Consider the following 18,683-nt stretch of genomic DNA (forward strand, 5'->3'; position numbering starts at 1 on the left):
AAAAAAAAAACATGCTTTACTGATCCCTGCCTCCAATAGAGCAGCAAAAAAGGGAGTAGTTGTGTCTTGGGGACGAGTGAGCAGCTACATCTTCACTGCAGCAACCATCAACAGAGAAAGACAATAAAAAAGGTATAATAGAGCAGGAGAGAGCGGAGAGGAAGCTGCTCATCACTCACACACTCGCATGATTGGCTGAACGCTGCGTCCAATTGTCAGACGAGAGCAAAAGTACACACACACGGCTGTAAAGTACACACTCGGCGTGCAGAACAGATTGGATTCAAATGACCAATTTCTGTCCTTTTTCACGTCTCGCCGTGTTCTTGTCCGTCTCGTTGCTGCTCTTTCATCGTCCTCTTTTGTCCCTTTCATCCATTTTCTGCTCTCGACTTTCTTTCTTTTTTTAACTCCCACCTTTGTTCCAACATCCTGCTCTCCCACTTCCTCACCTCTCTCTTTGACCTCACCCGTCTGTTTTCTATCCCAGACTTCTCTTTTTTTTCTTCTTCTTCAGTGTCATCCATCCATCTTTGTCTCTCTTTCCCCTAAATTCTCTTCCTCGTGTACCACCTCTCTCTCTCTCTCTCTCTCTCTCTCACACACACACACACACACACACACACACACTGGTTTCCCGTCATCATTCCTTTATCATTTTTCTCTTCCTGTATGGATCTGCATGATGGGAGTGACAGAGCAGCATTTTTTTGGATGGCGGGTTGATCCGCGAGAAACACAGAACGCACTTCTAGGCCATCGACAACACCATGCGTAGCCATGGCAACAGCATCCAAAGAGCCCTCCCGCAGCAAAAGGAGCGCCAGACAGTGACTTGAGTGACTCTGGGGGGAAAGAGACAGACGGGGCAGATAGAGATGAGATAGTGCGTGTATCTACAGGAGGGAACTATACATCAGTTCCCACCTGCCCTCACTGCTTTTTGTGCTCCAATACTAAACACCGGAATCAATGGCAGTTATACACCGTGAGAAGGCTAAGCAGCTGTTCTTGGACTGTCTGATAGCATCAGGACACTGGCAGGTGGCTCGTGTCTGTCTGCAGCTCTCAGCGACAACGAGCGCAGTGTGTCGGGAATGAAGAGCTTTAACAGATGAAACGTGTGTATCCTGAAGGTATTTCACAATATGATTAACAATCATAAAAACCCCTGAGCAGAAATGACTGCAGAGGGATGTTCAGGATCTCCTTGACAGATTAACCCTCTGACCCTGAACACCAGCTGGACTCGGATCGATCTTTAACCTTTGACACAACACTCATCCGTACGCTCTGATGAACCACGACCTGGCTGGCTGACAGGAAGCTCTGTGAAAGACACTGACGTTGTCTTCTTGTGCAGAATATTTACAGCAGTATTTCACATTACTGGTAGCTTTTCAGCATGAAATTGATAAGCGATGATAAACGATAATTTCACACCAGCTATCACCCGTCCGACACACACACACACACACACTCTGGAGAGCTTTGTGGAGTCAGCCACTCAGAGCCTGAGGCAGGAGAGGGTCACTGCCTAAACACATGGTGTGTGTGTGTGTGTGTGTGAAGGCACACACACACAGACATGTACCGTTGAGTACACACATACACACTCCACGTGCACACCCTGCGTTTACACATGTGGAAGTCAGAGCTATTAGTTCCAGATAATTTTGAGAAAGCAGTCTGTAAACAACGAGCCTGGGGATAAACAAAGATCCTACTGTACTGGAAGTAATCCCACGACACACACACACACACACCTCAACATCTCGGGCACACATACGCCTGCCCATCCACAGTCACACACACGCACACACAAACACACAAACAAACCGTCACAAAAACGCACAAACTGTCTTGTGCGCACGCACACACATGAACACTAATAAACACCTGGAGGGCAGTGAAATGTAATCTGTGTACTTATTATGTTTGGCTACATAATACATTCATGAACAGCAACAACAATCCACTTAGGGCTGGAAATCATTAGAAATGTTACTGTAATACTGCCAATATGATGCCGACATTCATTAAAGGTAACAAACACAAAACAGGTGTAAATGAATTGTTTCTGCACAACAAGAAAAACACTAAAAGTGTTCTACTCCTCTGTTGTCCTGACGTTATGTTAATGTGAATTTATGGAAGAGAAATGTAACATTTCTACTCTGTTTTGTCTTAAGAACTTTAGCACTTTTATTTTATAACACTGAATTCTATGTGTTGCACCTCCCCTAGCCTCGCTCCCTCTTTGAGTTGTGGAAGTTACAGATACTCTACGCTTTGATTTACTTCAGGTTTACACTTAAAGCAAGTGTAAACGAACATGTATGATTTCTTTCTTTTCTCTGATGTTTGGGAGCTGTGTAGCTTGCAACACGAGTACTGTTGGTGTACTGAATTATATTCAAAGCCAAGTGCTAAAATGGAAGTTTGCTCCTTATCCATTACAGAATGCAACACAGAGTTAGACTCACTACACAAACACTGTACACATGCACACACACACACACACACATTGCGAGGACTGTGCAGGGTGGGCCAGGACTTTACACGTCAGAGAGACAGGATCCCTCTGTCTCTGCTGTGATACGCACCTCCTCACCCCCAATCTGCTGTTATCATGAGCACAGGCCAAATATAATGAGTCACCACACACACACACACACACACACACACACACACACACACACAGCTCCATATAAATACAGCGAGACGAGTACTGAAACTGGCGGAGAAAGACACTGTGTGCGTTTACACACACTCACACACACACACACACACCTCAGGATGCTTGTCTGAGTGGCAGTAGGAGAATTGACTACCTGCTGAATTCAAGGCCGACTCTCTTTGCCCGTCACGCTGCAGCGATGAAGTCATTTTCAGACATAAACACGGAGAACGAGACCTTTGAAATGACATCACTGTGGGAGTTAGAGGAAGTGGACGAGTGGGAAGTGGACGCAATCATCCTGAACACGTATCCAGGCTACATTTCAATAAGACTCGGGCATGCTAGAGATCTGAACTTGGATAGGTCGTCCTCCGTCTCAGACGGCTTTAAATCTGCCTCCAATTTCATAGAAGCTGGTTCAATCCGCAAAAGACCTCAGGTGGACAGAGAAATGGCGTGCCTTTAACCAACGCTTAATGTTGCTGTTTAAAAAAAGAGGTAAATACAATAATAATATTATTATCATGAATAAATGCCTCTGATCTTTAGCTAACAAGCCAACACAACAGGTTGTTCTGTGTGTGTGTGAGTCTTCACACAGCCTCATCTGTATTCATTTATGAAGGAAGTGCAAGAGGCCCTCTCAACGTGTTTAGAGTATATGATGAACTAATGGAGATAGATAGCATGATGAATCCACTCATCTGTAATGGATTAACCTCGTCTGGCCCCCAGAAGCTCATCTAATCAGCCTGAATCGGCTTGTTAACGTATCACGAAACCAGCGGCTCCCAAACATTCAGCCCTGGGACAGACACACAGGAGGTGTTGCCACCGAAAAAGTCGATCCAGGTGTAATTGACCTCACTTTATTATCTACTGGATAGCTTCCTTCTTGGGATACTCTGTAAGGACCACGCAGACGTCTAGTTGCTTTGCGTTGCTGCCAAATGAGCAGCCATTGGTCTTTTCAGTAGACTTCAGCTGTAAACTAACAATATCTAAGTATCAATTAATCTGCAGAAGAACTAATGAAATATCCCCATCACAAGTTCACACAGCCAAATTGTTTGATTTGTCTCAACAACAGTTCAAAACCAGGTTCTGAAAAGTGCTGAAGTGTCTTAAAGCTGCATTCTCTCTACTGGCCATCAGGAGGCGACTGGTTGCAAAAAGAAGTCAGATTGTGTAGAACTCTATGAGAAAATGACTACTTCTCACTCGGGTTAGCCTCTAGTTTCAAGTCTTCTTCAATACAGCATGATGTTCATTTAGTAAACCATGGTCCATTTAGAGTCAAATAGACCATAAAGCAGGGGATGCTTTAGGGCGGGCTTACTGTGATTGACAGGTCGCTACACTAGCGTTGTCCGTCTCACAACTTCAACCCTTTCACAGAGTGTTTTCACTGCAGGAAAGTTCAAAGGAACATTTTGGTTGCCTAAAAATGCTCCACCTTCTCGTGTCACTTCTGGTTCTAAAGAAAGAACAAGATGGCGACAGCTAAAGTGACAAACTCAAGGCTTCGGAACGGCAGTCCACAAACCAGTGGGTGATGTCACTGTGACTACGTCCACTTCTTACAAACTGGTCAGTCTGGAACCAGAACTGGTTTAGCATTTTAGCATAAAACGATTAATCAATTATCAAAGTTATTGCTGATGAATTTTCCATCAATCAAGTACTCCGTGTTACGTTTCTGTCACTCATTCTCTGCCTCTTTGTGTTTTGTTAAATTATGTGTCAAATGCAAAAAAAAAAAGCACTAATAAATGATATTTGAAGGCTCAAAATAAAAAGCACTTATGCAAAGATGCCTCCAGCACTAAAGAATGATTGTTATTCAGCAGCTGACATTAAAAGCTTGAACGCGTCGAAAGCAAAGCACCTCAACGAACACTTCCTTGTTCAAAATATTCTAAAGTGGCCATCTTTCTTTGTCTTGTTTAAAGTGAAAGCCAATAATAAATCTATGGCATTTCCATTGTATCGTATGGCGGAACGAGTAAAGCAGTAAATAAAATAAATCAATAGCTCGCTGCTGTAATGGCATTATTCTTCTATACATCTTATGATGCTAATGAGCAGGTCAGCTGATTAATGATGATGAGCATAATAAACATGATGGAGGAACGCTGTTGGCTGCAATGCTATTCTGGTGAATGTGAGCAACTGTTTGACTTCATTTTATCCTCACATGTGATCAGCAGCTTCTCAAATACAGATTACCTTGTTAGGAATGTGGATTTTATTCAATGCAGTTTGGTTCACAGCAGTTTGATCACTTACTGTACATCCAGCATGTCAGATAAGGTCCGGCTTTGACTCCCCTTCTCCAGAGTCACTCTTAAACCATTGTGTGCGTGCCTTTGTGTGCTTGAGTGGCAGAGCATTTATGCTGCGAATAATATTTACACAGCCCACTGTGGACCACCAACTCTGCAATGCTTACACAGTGGGTCCTGCACACACACACACACACACACACACACACAGAGAGAGTGCTGTCCGGTGAGATCCGCTCCTATGACATAACCCGGTTCCAGTTTTAAACAAGCCGTTATAATGCAGCGGCGAGCATGTGATGGGGCGCGTCTCATTCATTAGCTGTACCGTCTCGGTACAAACAGTCTTCTACCATCGACCAGAAAAAAAAGCAAAAAAGCACATGTGCTGAACACAGGAGCATCTGCTTCATGGTGGTGATCTACCTCAGCAGGCCCTGCAGCACCGGCCCTGCTACAGACAGAACCTAATGCAACATTCACACCTTCATTTTCTACTTCTCTTCTCTGGCACAAGCTCAAATAAAACATGTGAAAAGAAGTTCAAAAAAACGGCAAAGCTCGTATTCACCGTCTTTGCTTTGAAATATCTAAATCACGTTGGGTTCTTGTGTGTATGAAGGCTCCTGCATGGAAGACAAAACAGACTTGGCAAGAGTCTCTGCCACTTTCTGCTGTATTCATTTAAAAACAGCCAACACGATGTGCATTTGTATGATTTCCAAAATGCCCGTGCAGGTCTGCCAATCCAATCCGCCTTAAATTCTTCTCTAACCAACTTAGCTGCTCGTTCTGCAGGAGCAGCCTCCGTGAGTTGTGTAATATTTTAATCGAATATATTAAAAGTACCTCTGTTCTGCAGGAGAGCATGACATGGCTTTCCTCTCCATGACCGGGTTCTCATCCTCGAGCAGCACACGTACAACTCTTTGATGTTAATCCCCCGAAGGGAAATCCCCTTTTGGGAGTTTGGTGCGTCAGCCACAAAACGGAGACCTTGGAGCCGGTAGAGATGCTTTGTGCTGCTCAGGGACACTCGACGGACCGTCGGTCGACGCGGTGCAGGTCCACCACTTTTAAGAAGGTCTGTGTAACCATTGGGACTTTCCTCAAGGACACGAATAAAACCTTAAACACACACAAACCATCTTACACATGAAGACCAGCTTACTCATCCTGGAGAGTTCTTTTCAATCTGTGTCTCCTGTGGCTTTCCTGATTAGCTCATGGAGGTTACCTTGAGTTGTGCATTTCTAATGTTTCACAGAAAGCTGCATTATTAACTGGGGGCACGGAGTTTAAAAGATAACAGGATGATAAGCCGAAGGAAAGACTGTTCTATTGTTCTATCTATTCTTTGCACAGGGCATGACAGAACATGATCACTCAGATACTTATTTTCATATCGGTGTTGCGCGTATCATCAAATTAATTTCCATCACTGATAGACACAGCGGTTCACCAAAGCTATGTGGCATCTGATCCTAGTTCCCATCCACGGGTCACGAAGGAGAGTCGGCTAAACGCTCCCCGACCCGTTCAGACAGACCGTCGGGCGTGGGCCTGCGTCACAGCTTTCTGTCTGAATATGAAATATTGACATGCAGCTTTGCAGCTCGTAAAAACCACAGTACATATGGATCTAGTGAACGTCTACCTGTGCACGGTGTCTATCTCCAACTTCAAACATCTTGTCAAGACGTCATGCAGCCCTGTTACAAAACCATCCGTGTGTGCAGTCGGTCTGAGCAGCAGCTACCGTCACACAAAGGGAAGACATGAGGAGGCAGAATATGTCTGGTTTGCTTTGAATAATTTCATATTTATATTCTCTCGGTACCTGCAGATTAGATTCCAGGTACACAGGAATGTACTTAGCAAATAAATATGACTCAGGTAACAAATTTGTTTTCACGCCACCCACCTCTCCGCATCAGGAATGAAAGAATATTGCAGTGGTTCATCTTCAATTTCTGTATTTTTTTTTCAGGGGGCTTGGATTTGGATGCACATTCTGTTCTTTTTTTTGCTCCAGTGTGTTAAAACATCCCACAGATGAAAATGATCCAGGCAGGATGTTCAGCTGGGGGGTAATAATAGATACCCAAACAGACGTGAGCAGCTAAAAGCTGATTCCACTTGGACTATTTGGCATCCTCACATGAAATGAATGGGTTTTTAGCACAAAATGGCTGCCTGACAATGTAAGCAGGGGGATCGTGTCACCTGAGAGATAGCATTGAATCTGTACAGTGTGATTACTGACGGGTGACTTCAAACATACAGGCCGGATAACTCAGATTTGAATTTGATCCAAAAACAACTCTAGTGACGATAACCAGCACCTCAAACACGACACTGCAGATAAACTTAGGTAAAGTTTATCAAAACAGAGGTGACAATAAACCCACACACAATGCTAAATATGATTTAAGAAGTTTGGATGGATACATCATCAGTGGAAAGATCTTCCTAAATATGAGCAGGACAAATCATGATTCCCCTCATGAATAGACACTTGTGTCTAAAAATGCAGCGTATAAACACTGAAGTAGAATCCGCATGAATAAGGCAAATGTTGCTTTAACGTGAATGTCAGTCATTGGCCCCTATTGAGGCCACACCAAGTGAATGAAACCTGATATCTTTCAGTCAAACAGAAACGCACACAACTCTAAAGTTCAAAATAAAAAAAACATCCAAATCTCAAGTCAGCGTGGGAGAGAAACTCAGCAAAAGACTGTTTTCCCCACAGTGAAGACGAACTCAAGACAACTGCAGCAACACCATCCCCAACATGTGCCGTCGCATTACTCATCTCATGTGTCCAAACAATAGCATGTTAAGGAGAATCAACCCCCCGGGTGACAAATGTCCTGTCAGATGTGTGACGCCTGCTGCTGCTCTAGTCTCACAGGAACAAGCACGTTTCTACAGAAAGCCTTTAGAAAGCTGCAGCCTCATGTTTTGGACTCAGAAGCACAGGAATGACATACCTTTTGTGACTGGAAATGCGTATGCTCGGCAACACTCACACACGTTTGGTCTTACCGGGCGTCAGACGGAGTTAGGGTGAAAGGATATGGGTTACACACGAGGCGCAGACACCAGTTGCGAGGCCTCGTTGTTTGCTTTAACCAGAAGAAGGCCACGGGGGCCAGGGCCGGGTACGGCTGCTGCTCCTCCTCCTCCTCCTCGGAGACGCAGTCCGGATCCCGAATAGGAGCCCTGATGCGAACTCCGAATGTTGGTCCGACTTCCACCTCCAGCTCTGGTTCCAGGTCTTCATGCTCCTGAACCTCGGGACTCCATTCTGCTCCGTCTCCCCTCCTCCTCCTCCTCCTCTCCACCTCCTCCTCCTCCTCCTCATCATGGCCTCCTCCGGGGTCAACGCCATGACCCGGGGCATCGCTCCTGTCGAGCGTCGGTATGGCGAGCCTCACCTCCTCCTGCCCCTCCGGGCACTCTGCGTACTGAAAGCGCACTCTCCCCTCGCCATCAGTCATGATAGAGCATCAGGCAGAGCCACTCTGAGGGGAGGTCAGAGGGAGAGGGGTTAGAGAGAGGTGCAGAGACGGAGGAGAGGAGAGAACATGTGCAGAAGATGCAGGGAAACGGAGAAGGACGAGGGCGGAGCAGAGATCAACTTAGCAAAGAGCAATCGGAGACAAATCCCATAATGAGCCAAATAAACCTCCGCCGATCCCTCAGCAGCTAAAGAACTCGCGTCCGATCAATCTGGACACAGATCATCAATATTCGCTTACTAACCTGGCAGCGCTTGAAGCTTTACGGGAGCATTTATTTCCAAACATTTCCTCTTTCTGTGTCTCTCAATTTAAAAAAAGAACACAAATGAAGATGATCAAAGGAGAATCTTTGGAGGAACATCAAATAAACAGTGTGTGAATATGATATAGGAGATAAACAAATAGAGTGCAATGACTACTGAAGAGCAGTCAGACAATCATCTGCTGTTCCAGTGACACCATGTAGTTAGAAACACTAATGTGTCTCCAGAATGAAGCACTAAACTCATCAGAGCTACAGAATCATATTGTGACATAATGAGAATAGGGATTTGGTTTCTTCCTGCTCTCCCTCGCTCTTCCTGTTGCTATGTGATTGAACAGATGGACTGCTCTGTGTCTGGTCTACTGGAGGTTTTTAGCCCACACCACGCAATGGTGGGCAGGGAATGCGCAAAAAAGAAGAAGAAAAAACACACACACACAACAAATGCCACACTAATCCTGATTATTATATTTAAGTAGAATAACATCAAGAGCCAAACATTAGTCATCATAATCCAGCTAACAGACTTTTCTCTTTTTAAGGCTTTTTAATGGGCTTTGTTGTCCACCGTAGACCGTTGTGTGTGAGGGGGGGGAAAAGCGCATCTGACGCTCGCGACAGTTGTTCGCTCTCCTGAAGGCATTGTGTGACAAAAGAGCGGAAATGTTAAGCATGCTGTGGAAAAGTACATTTCAAACGGTGTCAAAGGAAATAAAAACACACACCGCCGGGGAGAAATGGAGCGCCCATCACCTGTGTTTTGGTGTTTTTTTTCTCCCTTAAAAAGTGGACTCGATGGATATTAAAGCATTAGAGGCAGACAGAACAACTTTATTCTTTAAAAAATACCTTATCGAGACGGAATCGGAAGTTCCCATAAGCATGATCCGAGACTTTCCGTGTTTCCAGCGCGCCCAGCCTTCCTCAGCTACCCGGAGCTTTCCTTCTCCTTCCGTCTCCTTCCGCTCTTCCAAATCTCCTCACTTCTCTTTGCTTTTCGCAGATCACAAAGGTAATCCGAGAGCCGTTCAAAAAAAAAAAAAAATCACTGGAAGTATTCAAAGAATCAACTGCTGTATTCTTCCCCTATCCACATCCGTGCAATCCACCCGTCCATCCTCGCCGAGGTGTTGGTTACGCAGCGTGGAGCGGAGATGCGCGCGTGGAGGACGGACCGTGCGGGTCGCGCTCTGCTGGAGCTCCGTGGATGATCTGACACTGAGAAACTTGGCCCAGGACCCCGGGAGTCCTGACACGTGACGTGATGCCGGGCTGTCGGGGACGTAGCTGCACAGTAGGAGACACGCACACACACGCGCGCGCGCGAGAAATAAATAATAAAAAGAAAGCCACGAAGAGCCATGCCGGGCGCGCACACTCCGCGGCGTTTCACGCATCAGCATGCAGTCAGCAGATAATGGAAATGGAATGAAAAATGTATTAGCCAGCCCATATCTTCTGTGGTGGAACACACGGAACCATTGTTTAGTTTATGTGATAGAGTCTTCCATTATATCCCTCTAATGTGTAGCCATAGTAACAAAGTGTTTCTGTATGAAAACCCTAAAGGCGAGCTAAAGATTTAGTGTCTACATCTTCCATCTATTGATTAAAAAAAAGTAGATATAGACATAGTATTTCCCCTGAGGTGATCTGTTTATCTGTTGTGAGTTTGGTTGTCCGCCTACACCTGAAAAGGTGCCTCAGACATGAAGGGGGGGGGGGAGATTTCCTCAAACTGGCCTGCAAAGCGATTTTTTCAGGAAACATGACGCCCACTTGCCCCAGACGACACAAAGAGAAGTTCATTTGTTGGAGTCTGGTGTGATAAGCTATATGTTTTATGATATCTTATTGAGCTCATTAAATCCCTTTCAGTCACGGATCCAGGATTGAGACCAGATGGGCCACTTTTAAAGCAGTCCCAGATCATTTCATACCAGATTTGGGTGAGTCTGGTCTGGTCTGGATCCGTATTGTGTTTTTCCGGTCAGGACCCAGTGGACTCCACAGCTCATGAGAGGCCGACCACCGGAGGCAATGCAGTCAAGTGTCGGCTTACGCTGTCTGGGATTGATGTGTGATGAGTCAGCTGGAAGTCACCTGGCTCAGTCAGAAAAGTAGGACTACTGTATGTGTGCAAAGAAACAACACACAGAGGCCTGAAAAACTTTCTGTGGCACATGAATGCAGCGTGACGGGGAGCCATCTTGGAAAACACCATCTTCCTGTAAACTACACATTTTAATTTACTTTTAACAACCGTGTGGTGCTCGCTTACAGACGTCAAAAAAAGAAAATAATTTTCAGTTTTTGGGGTGCAGCTTTCCCATTCTCTTCATTTGATTTACACAATGTGAAACATTGTGTAAATCCTAAATGATTAGTTTATATATACATTTTTACACACACAACAGCCAACATTGCCTAAATGCACCACGTATTTGTCAAGACAATGTATTGTTTCTCCTTCATGTTACAGTGAAAACCTGTCAAATTAAAGCTTAATCTGAAAAGTTGGCTTTGTAAAAAGTGTTTTTGTTTTGACTCGTTATCAACAATCTCCTTCATATTTTGTGGAGCATGCTCGTCACGGGTCAGTACCTGTATTCAATCAGGCAGCTGCTGCTGCGTCCGCGCCGCGTCAACGTCTTTATAGGCAATTTGATCTCGACAATCCATTTAAGCTCCCATGCTGCCTGGATGATTGATCACAAATACATACACTATATATAATGAAGAGTGTTTCAGAGAGAGAAGACGTCGGGCTGTTGGACGGAGTTTTATGCAGTGAGTTTAATGCCGGACATTTGGATCCTGAGCTGCCTCACTGTCGGGGGGGTCGCGCTGTTAAACCCTGCTGACATCAACACCAGAACCTGCCAGAAACATGGCAGTAATTGATATCTGGTGGGGAGAATGAGAGAGATTCAAAAGCCCCTCATTTTGAATCTCATTGCTCAGGGTTCATTTAGATCTGACAGCGGATAGGATGAGGATCCTCCAGTCACACGAGGTCACAGAAGAAAAGGAAGAGTTTGGTAAGCCAATCTCCCAAATACCTGAGGTCATCCCTTAAACAATGGCGTCTCCGGAAGAGAACAGCGTAGCACTCATAACAGAACTGAGTATAACTTTAGTGGAATAAGAGCAAAGAACAACATTGAAGACTTCTCTCAATGGAAAAGATGTTTTCACTCTTCTCCCGACTGGCTTCAATGAGAGTTTGATTGACAGATGATTCATCCAATCACCTGCCAAGTATTTCTTCTTCTTTAACGCGCCTGCTCTTTTTCAAACAGTTTCCAGTGACGGCTTCTCTGATGTTTCAGTGTGACGAACCATCTGGCAGGTCCGGTTACAATAATGTGGTTTTGCTTCATTTTAATGTACGAAATAAAATCCGCCGAAAGACCACTTAGCAAAAGATCTTCAGGGCTCTCGCCTGGGTTAGAGTCCTCAACGTTCAGTCAACTGTGCTGTTTGATGATTGTAACATGATTCAATCAGATTCGTTGTAAACACACTGCCAGTAATTCAGCGTTGCCCTCGAGCGATCTCGTGCCGTTCACTCTAAAACATCCGCTCTGAACAAACACAAGGTCGCTGCCAACCTTCTCGCCGCACGAGGCTGTAAGCCGATCAGAAATAATAATAATTTGGCAAAAGGTTGATGTTCCCCTTCAAAACCCTCGGCAGCGGAGCCGTGTCGCGGAAAGCCAATTAAGGAGTCGATTGAAGTCGTGGAAGTGAAGGGACAGTGGAGACGCTCTGTTCTAAAGCGGAGGACCAAGTTTAACCTGTGGTCTGTTTTTAGGGAGGATAGTCTGTACTTTGATGGTCATGTAGCATTACTAAAGAGAGGTCTTCCTAAGAGGGTCCTGTGATTGATCCAGATGGGGTTTTATATGAGCCACCACTCTCAGCTGTGTGTATACAAACCTGACAGCCTGGTGTGAATTTGCTCCATTTGCTGGATACCAACCCTTCAACTTTGCTGCCGATTTCAAAACACTGCCGTGTACAAAATGCATTTGGTCACAAATTCCAGATGGCGACAAATAACAGACTGTTTGATATATATATATATATATATATATTTAGGGAAGAAAACATCTCTCTTCACACTGTATTTAACTCATTTATACAATATGTATTGCTACCAGTCTAAATCAATGGGAATGTGAGTGCTTCTCGCAGATAATCAATAGTCCTCCATCAGGCTGCACCCTCTCTGGTTTCCATTCCCTGGCTATCCCGACCACTCCCCCATCCCTTCGTCCCCCGTGCTCCCCTCCACTGTGACTCCCACGCTTTCATCATCCAGCCTTTTCTCCCGGCTCTTTCTCATCGCCGACCATTACCCGATCCTAGGAGGGATTTTTGAAGTACAGTTGAGGGGGAGAGGATCGCCGTCAGACACACACAGAGATTGGTTTTCATTTCAAACACTACATAGACTTCTGAAAAAGCCAGACATCCAATCAGACATGTTCAATTGTACAGCATCAGAAGTATTTTGAATCAATTCATCTATGAGATGGGGGGGGTCCACTATGTGGAGAGTACTTCTTTACGAAAACATGTTCGTCATGTTTGGTTTCAGTTTCATTAATATCAGTAAATGTGAATTGCATTGCATAATGGTGAACGGGCAGCGTGAGCAGTGAGAGCAAAATGTCTGAACACACCAAGAAAACAAACCCCCCAAAAAAAAACGTCTTTCACAGAAACTGCAAAATGAAAATCATGGTGACCTCTTGAGATGTGAAGTGCAGAACCACAACAGACATCAGGGACGTCGCCAACGTAACAACAAAGTCGACGAACGGCTCTTAAATATTTCAGCATTATCAATGTGTCTCTCGGCTCTATCGCACCTCGTCTTCTGATCCATCTTGGCTCGCTGCATCTTTCCATCCACCCACCCATATTCCCCCCCCCCCCCCCCGTCTCTGGAGACTGGAGTCTTGTCATCAGGCCCTGCTGACGTATGTGAGGTGGGGGAGACCCTGCAAGTCGTGTTTCAGAGGGCTTCCCCCTGCAGCAGCACGGGTACCTCGATACTGTCCATGTGCAGACACGAGTGTGCCACCAGTGTATTGCACAAAAGCCTCTGAAATATGCATATTACTGATGTATTATTGAAATCAAGCTCAGAAAAGTACACCGGGTTAAATAACAAAGTGAAAGAGAGAGTGACGTCGTTGGAAAGAAAGAGAAAAGGATAAAAAGATGTTTAACAGTGGGGTTTGGTTTTTCATCCCTCTTTCTGGCTGCATGCAAAGTAATCATTGTAATTAGAGTACGGGAGAGCAGAACATATCTGTGCATTCATAAACACAACAGGAACAGAGGAAACAGTTACATAATCACACACAAACACCAGCAGAAAGCCTCACACACACACACACACACACACACACACACACACACACACACACACCAGTCTGGAGCATCACAGCTTTAGAGGGGAATCTGTCATGCTACTACAGAGTGCACTGAACCATGCAGCTCAGTCATACATGTTGACAGGTGGCATCAGGTTCATCTGCATACAGCCTGTGTACACGTGTTGTGTGTGCATGAATGTATAAATATGTATATTCTTTTTAAACAAATATATGGCATTTCTACACACGTGTACATCAGGATTATTCTAACTACGTGTGTCGCATCTACCTGGGAGCATGTTGGTGCTAACAGCAGTAACACTCTCACAGCTTCAAACTACTGTGGTGGTTAACTGGACACACCTAGACAGAGTACAACTGATTGAAACTTGAACAGAACAAAAAGAAGAAGAAGAGCATCAGAGGAGGGATCCCTCTCCCAGGATGTGTACAGAATGAACCACACAGCTAATACGATTAGGTTGGACCGCTCTGGTTCCCCTCAGAAGGTCAGAACTCGGACTGTTTGTGCTTGTGAGCAAATCAGGTAACCAGGTCAATGCTACTGTGTTTTTAATGGTTTGAGACCAGCCACGGATAAAGGGTCGGATTTAGTCTGTATTTTTTATAGCAGCGCTTTAAATTTGCCATGAAATGGAGATTAGCAGCATGGAGACATCATGTAACTCCAACTGGTGCGGGCTTCATTCTAGAGAGCGTTACGAGGTATCACATAGATAATCGGTGACCACAGGGGAACTTAACCCCATCTACAAAAAACCTTTGCTATTTTAAGTTCATAACAAGTAACAACAAAACTTCTGTTCTTTTACTTAACAGAATAACTTTTACACATAGTAGAAAACCTACACTTTACATTTTAAGTGAAACACTTCTTCCAACCACAGAACTCTATCATAAATGACTTGCGTTTGTTTAGCACCTTCCTAGTCTTCCGAGCGCTTCTACACTCGATGTAACGTTCACACACACATTCGTACACTGACGGCTGCCATCAGGAGGCTAAGTGCCGTGCTGAAAGGACACAGCCGGGGATCAAACCGCCGATCTTCTGACTCAAAGACAACCCGCTGAATCTCCCCTACCAGCTGTTAACAGTTAATACTCAACTGATAAAATGGCTTAAACAACAACAAAGAGGAGTTTTTATTGGATATACGTGTGCGCATTTACATTACATTACATTACAGTCATTTAGCAGACGCTTTTATCCAAAGCGACTTACAAAAAAACACAGCTACGGGAGCAATTTTGGGGTTAAGTGTCTTGCTGTCTTGACACATCGACATGCGACTAGCGGAGCCGGGGTTTGAACCCACACACTCGCACCAGTATGCCAATGCAAATATTGGCACATACAATATGCATACAGTCTGTTTTATCCTCAATCTGTTGTATCCATGTATTTGTTTGGATAATCCATTCTGTTAAAGGCCTAACCAGAGACACAGGCTGTGAATTAGCCTCAGCTGGATGCCATGTAGACATCATAATGTCTATCTGTAGTGTCAGTAAATAAATAAATGCAATTAATCTCTCTTGTGAAATCCTGCCAGGCTGAGAGTTTTATGAATAAATCATTTAGGGCTGTTTATTAGAACACCAGATTATCATATCTGCGTCTGCGCATCTTCATAGCTAGGAGTCTGATGGCGGAGAGCTGGCAGCTGTATCCTCTGTGGTGCGAGTCTGTTGTGTCTGCTTTCATCTTTTGAAAATAAAAAAGTAATACACACACACACACACACACACACACAGGCGCTGACCGCCTGCTGGCCTCTTGAAAAACATAAAGCTCATTTTCAATGCAAAAAGCTGCAGGTTGCCGGGGCGTCGCCGCCCACACACACACCCCTACTAGTCGACTTCAAAAGCGGTTCAGAGAGAGACGGAGAGGCTGAGACCAGAACAGGGGAGAGAATGAATAGAGAGGTATACAAAGAGAAAGTGAGATGGAGGGAGACGGAGAGAGAGAGAGAGAGCACTGAACACACAGGCACAGGGAGAATGAGTTGATGTGTCATAGCAGCAGTAATGAAAGTAACATCTGGATTATAATCTGGTGTTGTACAACAGCATATGGCAGCCTTCCGCATGACAATACACGAACACGTACACATGGGAGATCACGTACACAGCAACCACCCTCCGAATACCTGCACACAACACGCACAATGTCCACGAAACATGTTGCACTTTTATGGCTGAAATCTTGAGTTCAGTTCGGAACATCTGCATACATCTGTCCTCAAATTGACGTGCATGTGCGTCATAAAATAACAACATGACATACGTGATTTATTTTTTCCAGCATATTTCAATTGCTATTTTACAAAATAGCTCAAACGGGCTCAGATGAAGAGTATCTCTAAATCGTAATCAAGTCCGTTATTTGAAGAGGTCTTCATGTTCCCTGAATCTTTGACCTGTTCTACAACAGACCTTCAGGAAACCAGCCCACACACTGAAATGAATAAGACCAGTCCTGAACGGGACCTGAGGTTTGATGTGATTGGAGCTGATGGGGAGTCCACTTGGATTTACTCGGGTATTGAAACCTCCGGTTCTGAAAAGTGAAGCCAATGCGGAAGTGTCTTAAAGCTGCATTCTCTCTAGTGTCCACCAGGGGGCGACTCCTCTGGTTGTATAGAAGTCTATGAGAAAATGACTCTACTTCTCTCTTGATTTATTACCTCAGTAAACATTGTAAACATGAGTTTATGGTCTCAATCTCTAGTTTCAAGTCTTCTTCAATACAGCATGATGTTCATTTAGTAACCGATGCTCCATTTAGAGTCAAACAGACCATAAATCTGCTTTAGGGCGGGACGACCTTGTGATTGACAGGTCGCTACTCTACCATGTCTACTCTGCCATAGACATCTTGAACCTGGCTTGATTCATGTCCCAAGTGGAGTCTCGGTTGAGGACATTGTTTCGTCTAGCAGAGCTCGTGGTGTCTCAGCCGAGCGTATAGGGTCAGCAGTAGCAGGCCCGTGATTTACTTTTCATGACGATGTAAACTAAACTAAACTACTTGCAGCTGCAGTGTGAATGACGCCGTGAGAGCACAGCGAGCTATTCATTTCCTAATTGTCCATTTATTGAACTTCGCTACTTCAATTACAAAATTAGAAGTCAGTCTGACTTTAGCATTAATGGGATTGAATAACTGGGGGAATGACGCCATTGTCATCACATTACACTCTTTCACCACATTCAGTGAAATAAAGGGCACAAAGGAGTGAGGAGAATACATAACGGGGCGGTTAGGTAAGTGTTGGTGATGTCAATACATCGATATAATATAACCGCTGTGTGCGGAGGTCCTGTTGTTATAATGGCTCTTTCTCTTTGGTCTCAAGGTTATCGTTTTACTGAAACACAGCAGCCCAACGTACAGTATAGGCAAACATGCCACGCTGGCCATGAATCAATACACATGGAGCAACGTTTCTGTTTTATTATGTTAATTTTGTTATGTGACATTAACTGTCTTTTGGCTTCAAGATGATTGTTGGTTGTTTGGAGTATCTCTGTGTGTACCAGGGTGACGTTCACCTCAGTGACAAACATAGTTTATAATGGCACTCAGTCTACAACACCGCAAAGTACATCAGCACGGAACTAATTCAATATCTCAAAAAATATATATATGTGACACGTTTCCCAATGTGGTGTTTTTGCAGGGCTTTCATATTGGATTGCATTAGTTGGTACAAGTCAATGTGCACGTATGTCTCTAACCAGTTATGTAGTAGTAAACATTAATGAAGGCAAACTATGACATTCTGTCTGTGATTCTCAGTTTAACGCCATAAATGCACATCACACAGATTACTGGCGGTTAGAAGTGGTGAGTGAACACGATTAAACAACAAGTAAAGACGTGCAAGTAACGTGTTTAGGTGGGTTTACCTTTACGTACTTACCATCCGTCTCTAAACCCATCACTGACTACATTTACATGCAACAAATATTACGGTTCATGCCCTTTTTTCAATATTTCTAATTAGCTGTTTGCATGGCTAATGGAAATCAACATTGCACTAATATTCCAGTTTACGTGATGTATTCCAATTAACGTGAAATGACCCCATGCCTCATCCTCATCATGAGTGAATCCCACGTCGAAGCCGTTCTCGGCTGTTTGACGGGTCGATGCTTTAAAATGTTGTTTATTACGTCAAACTATGGAAAAGTGAAACAGCAGGAGCTGCTAGTGCCGTAAACAGGAAAGAGTCCGTGTGTCGCAAAGTGCCGTAAAAACCCAAAGAATGATTCTAAAACTAGAATAATCGACACATCACACAAGTTTTACTCGGAACATGCTCCATTCACAACAAGGCCTTGTTCAGAATATCTAAACTGAATATGACGTTTACATGAACCACAAATATGAGTGCATGTAAGTCACTGTGTGTTTCTGCTCGACTTTCCACTCCACTGAGTGCGTCTGAAAACATTTGTGAGATGGTTCTGCACTGCAGTGTGTCACATATAGGA

At 44.3% G+C, this 18,683-nt stretch overlaps 1 protein-coding gene across 3 annotated transcripts in view; it reads right to left on the reverse strand.

The window, feature by feature from the left end:
• Positions 1–10,062, reverse strand: part of cacna1ha (calcium channel, voltage-dependent, T type, alpha 1H subunit a) — an 89,668-nt gene extending 79,606 nt beyond the window's left edge. For 2 of the 3 annotated variants that reach the window (XM_031862227.1, XM_031862229.1), the window contains exons 1-2: positions 9,613–10,062; positions 8,053–8,498 (exon numbers count right to left, since the gene is read on the reverse strand). In XM_031862227.1, coding sequence (XP_031718087.1) covers positions 8,053–8,474 — 422 coding nt within the window. In that variant the 5' untranslated portion in view covers positions 8,475–8,498; positions 9,613–10,062. Of the gene's footprint in view, positions 1–8,052 lie in introns of all 3 variants that reach the window. The other variant, XM_031862228.1, reaches the window with a different exon arrangement.
• Positions 10,063–18,683: the final 8,621 nt, after the last annotated feature.

This window comes from Anarrhichthys ocellatus, unplaced genomic scaffold (assembly GCF_004355925.1).
Source record: "Anarrhichthys ocellatus isolate YVR2014 unplaced genomic scaffold, GSC_Weel_1.0 scaffold26, whole genome shotgun sequence".
Lineage (NCBI taxonomy): Eukaryota > Metazoa > Chordata > Actinopteri > Perciformes > Anarhichadidae > Anarrhichthys > Anarrhichthys ocellatus.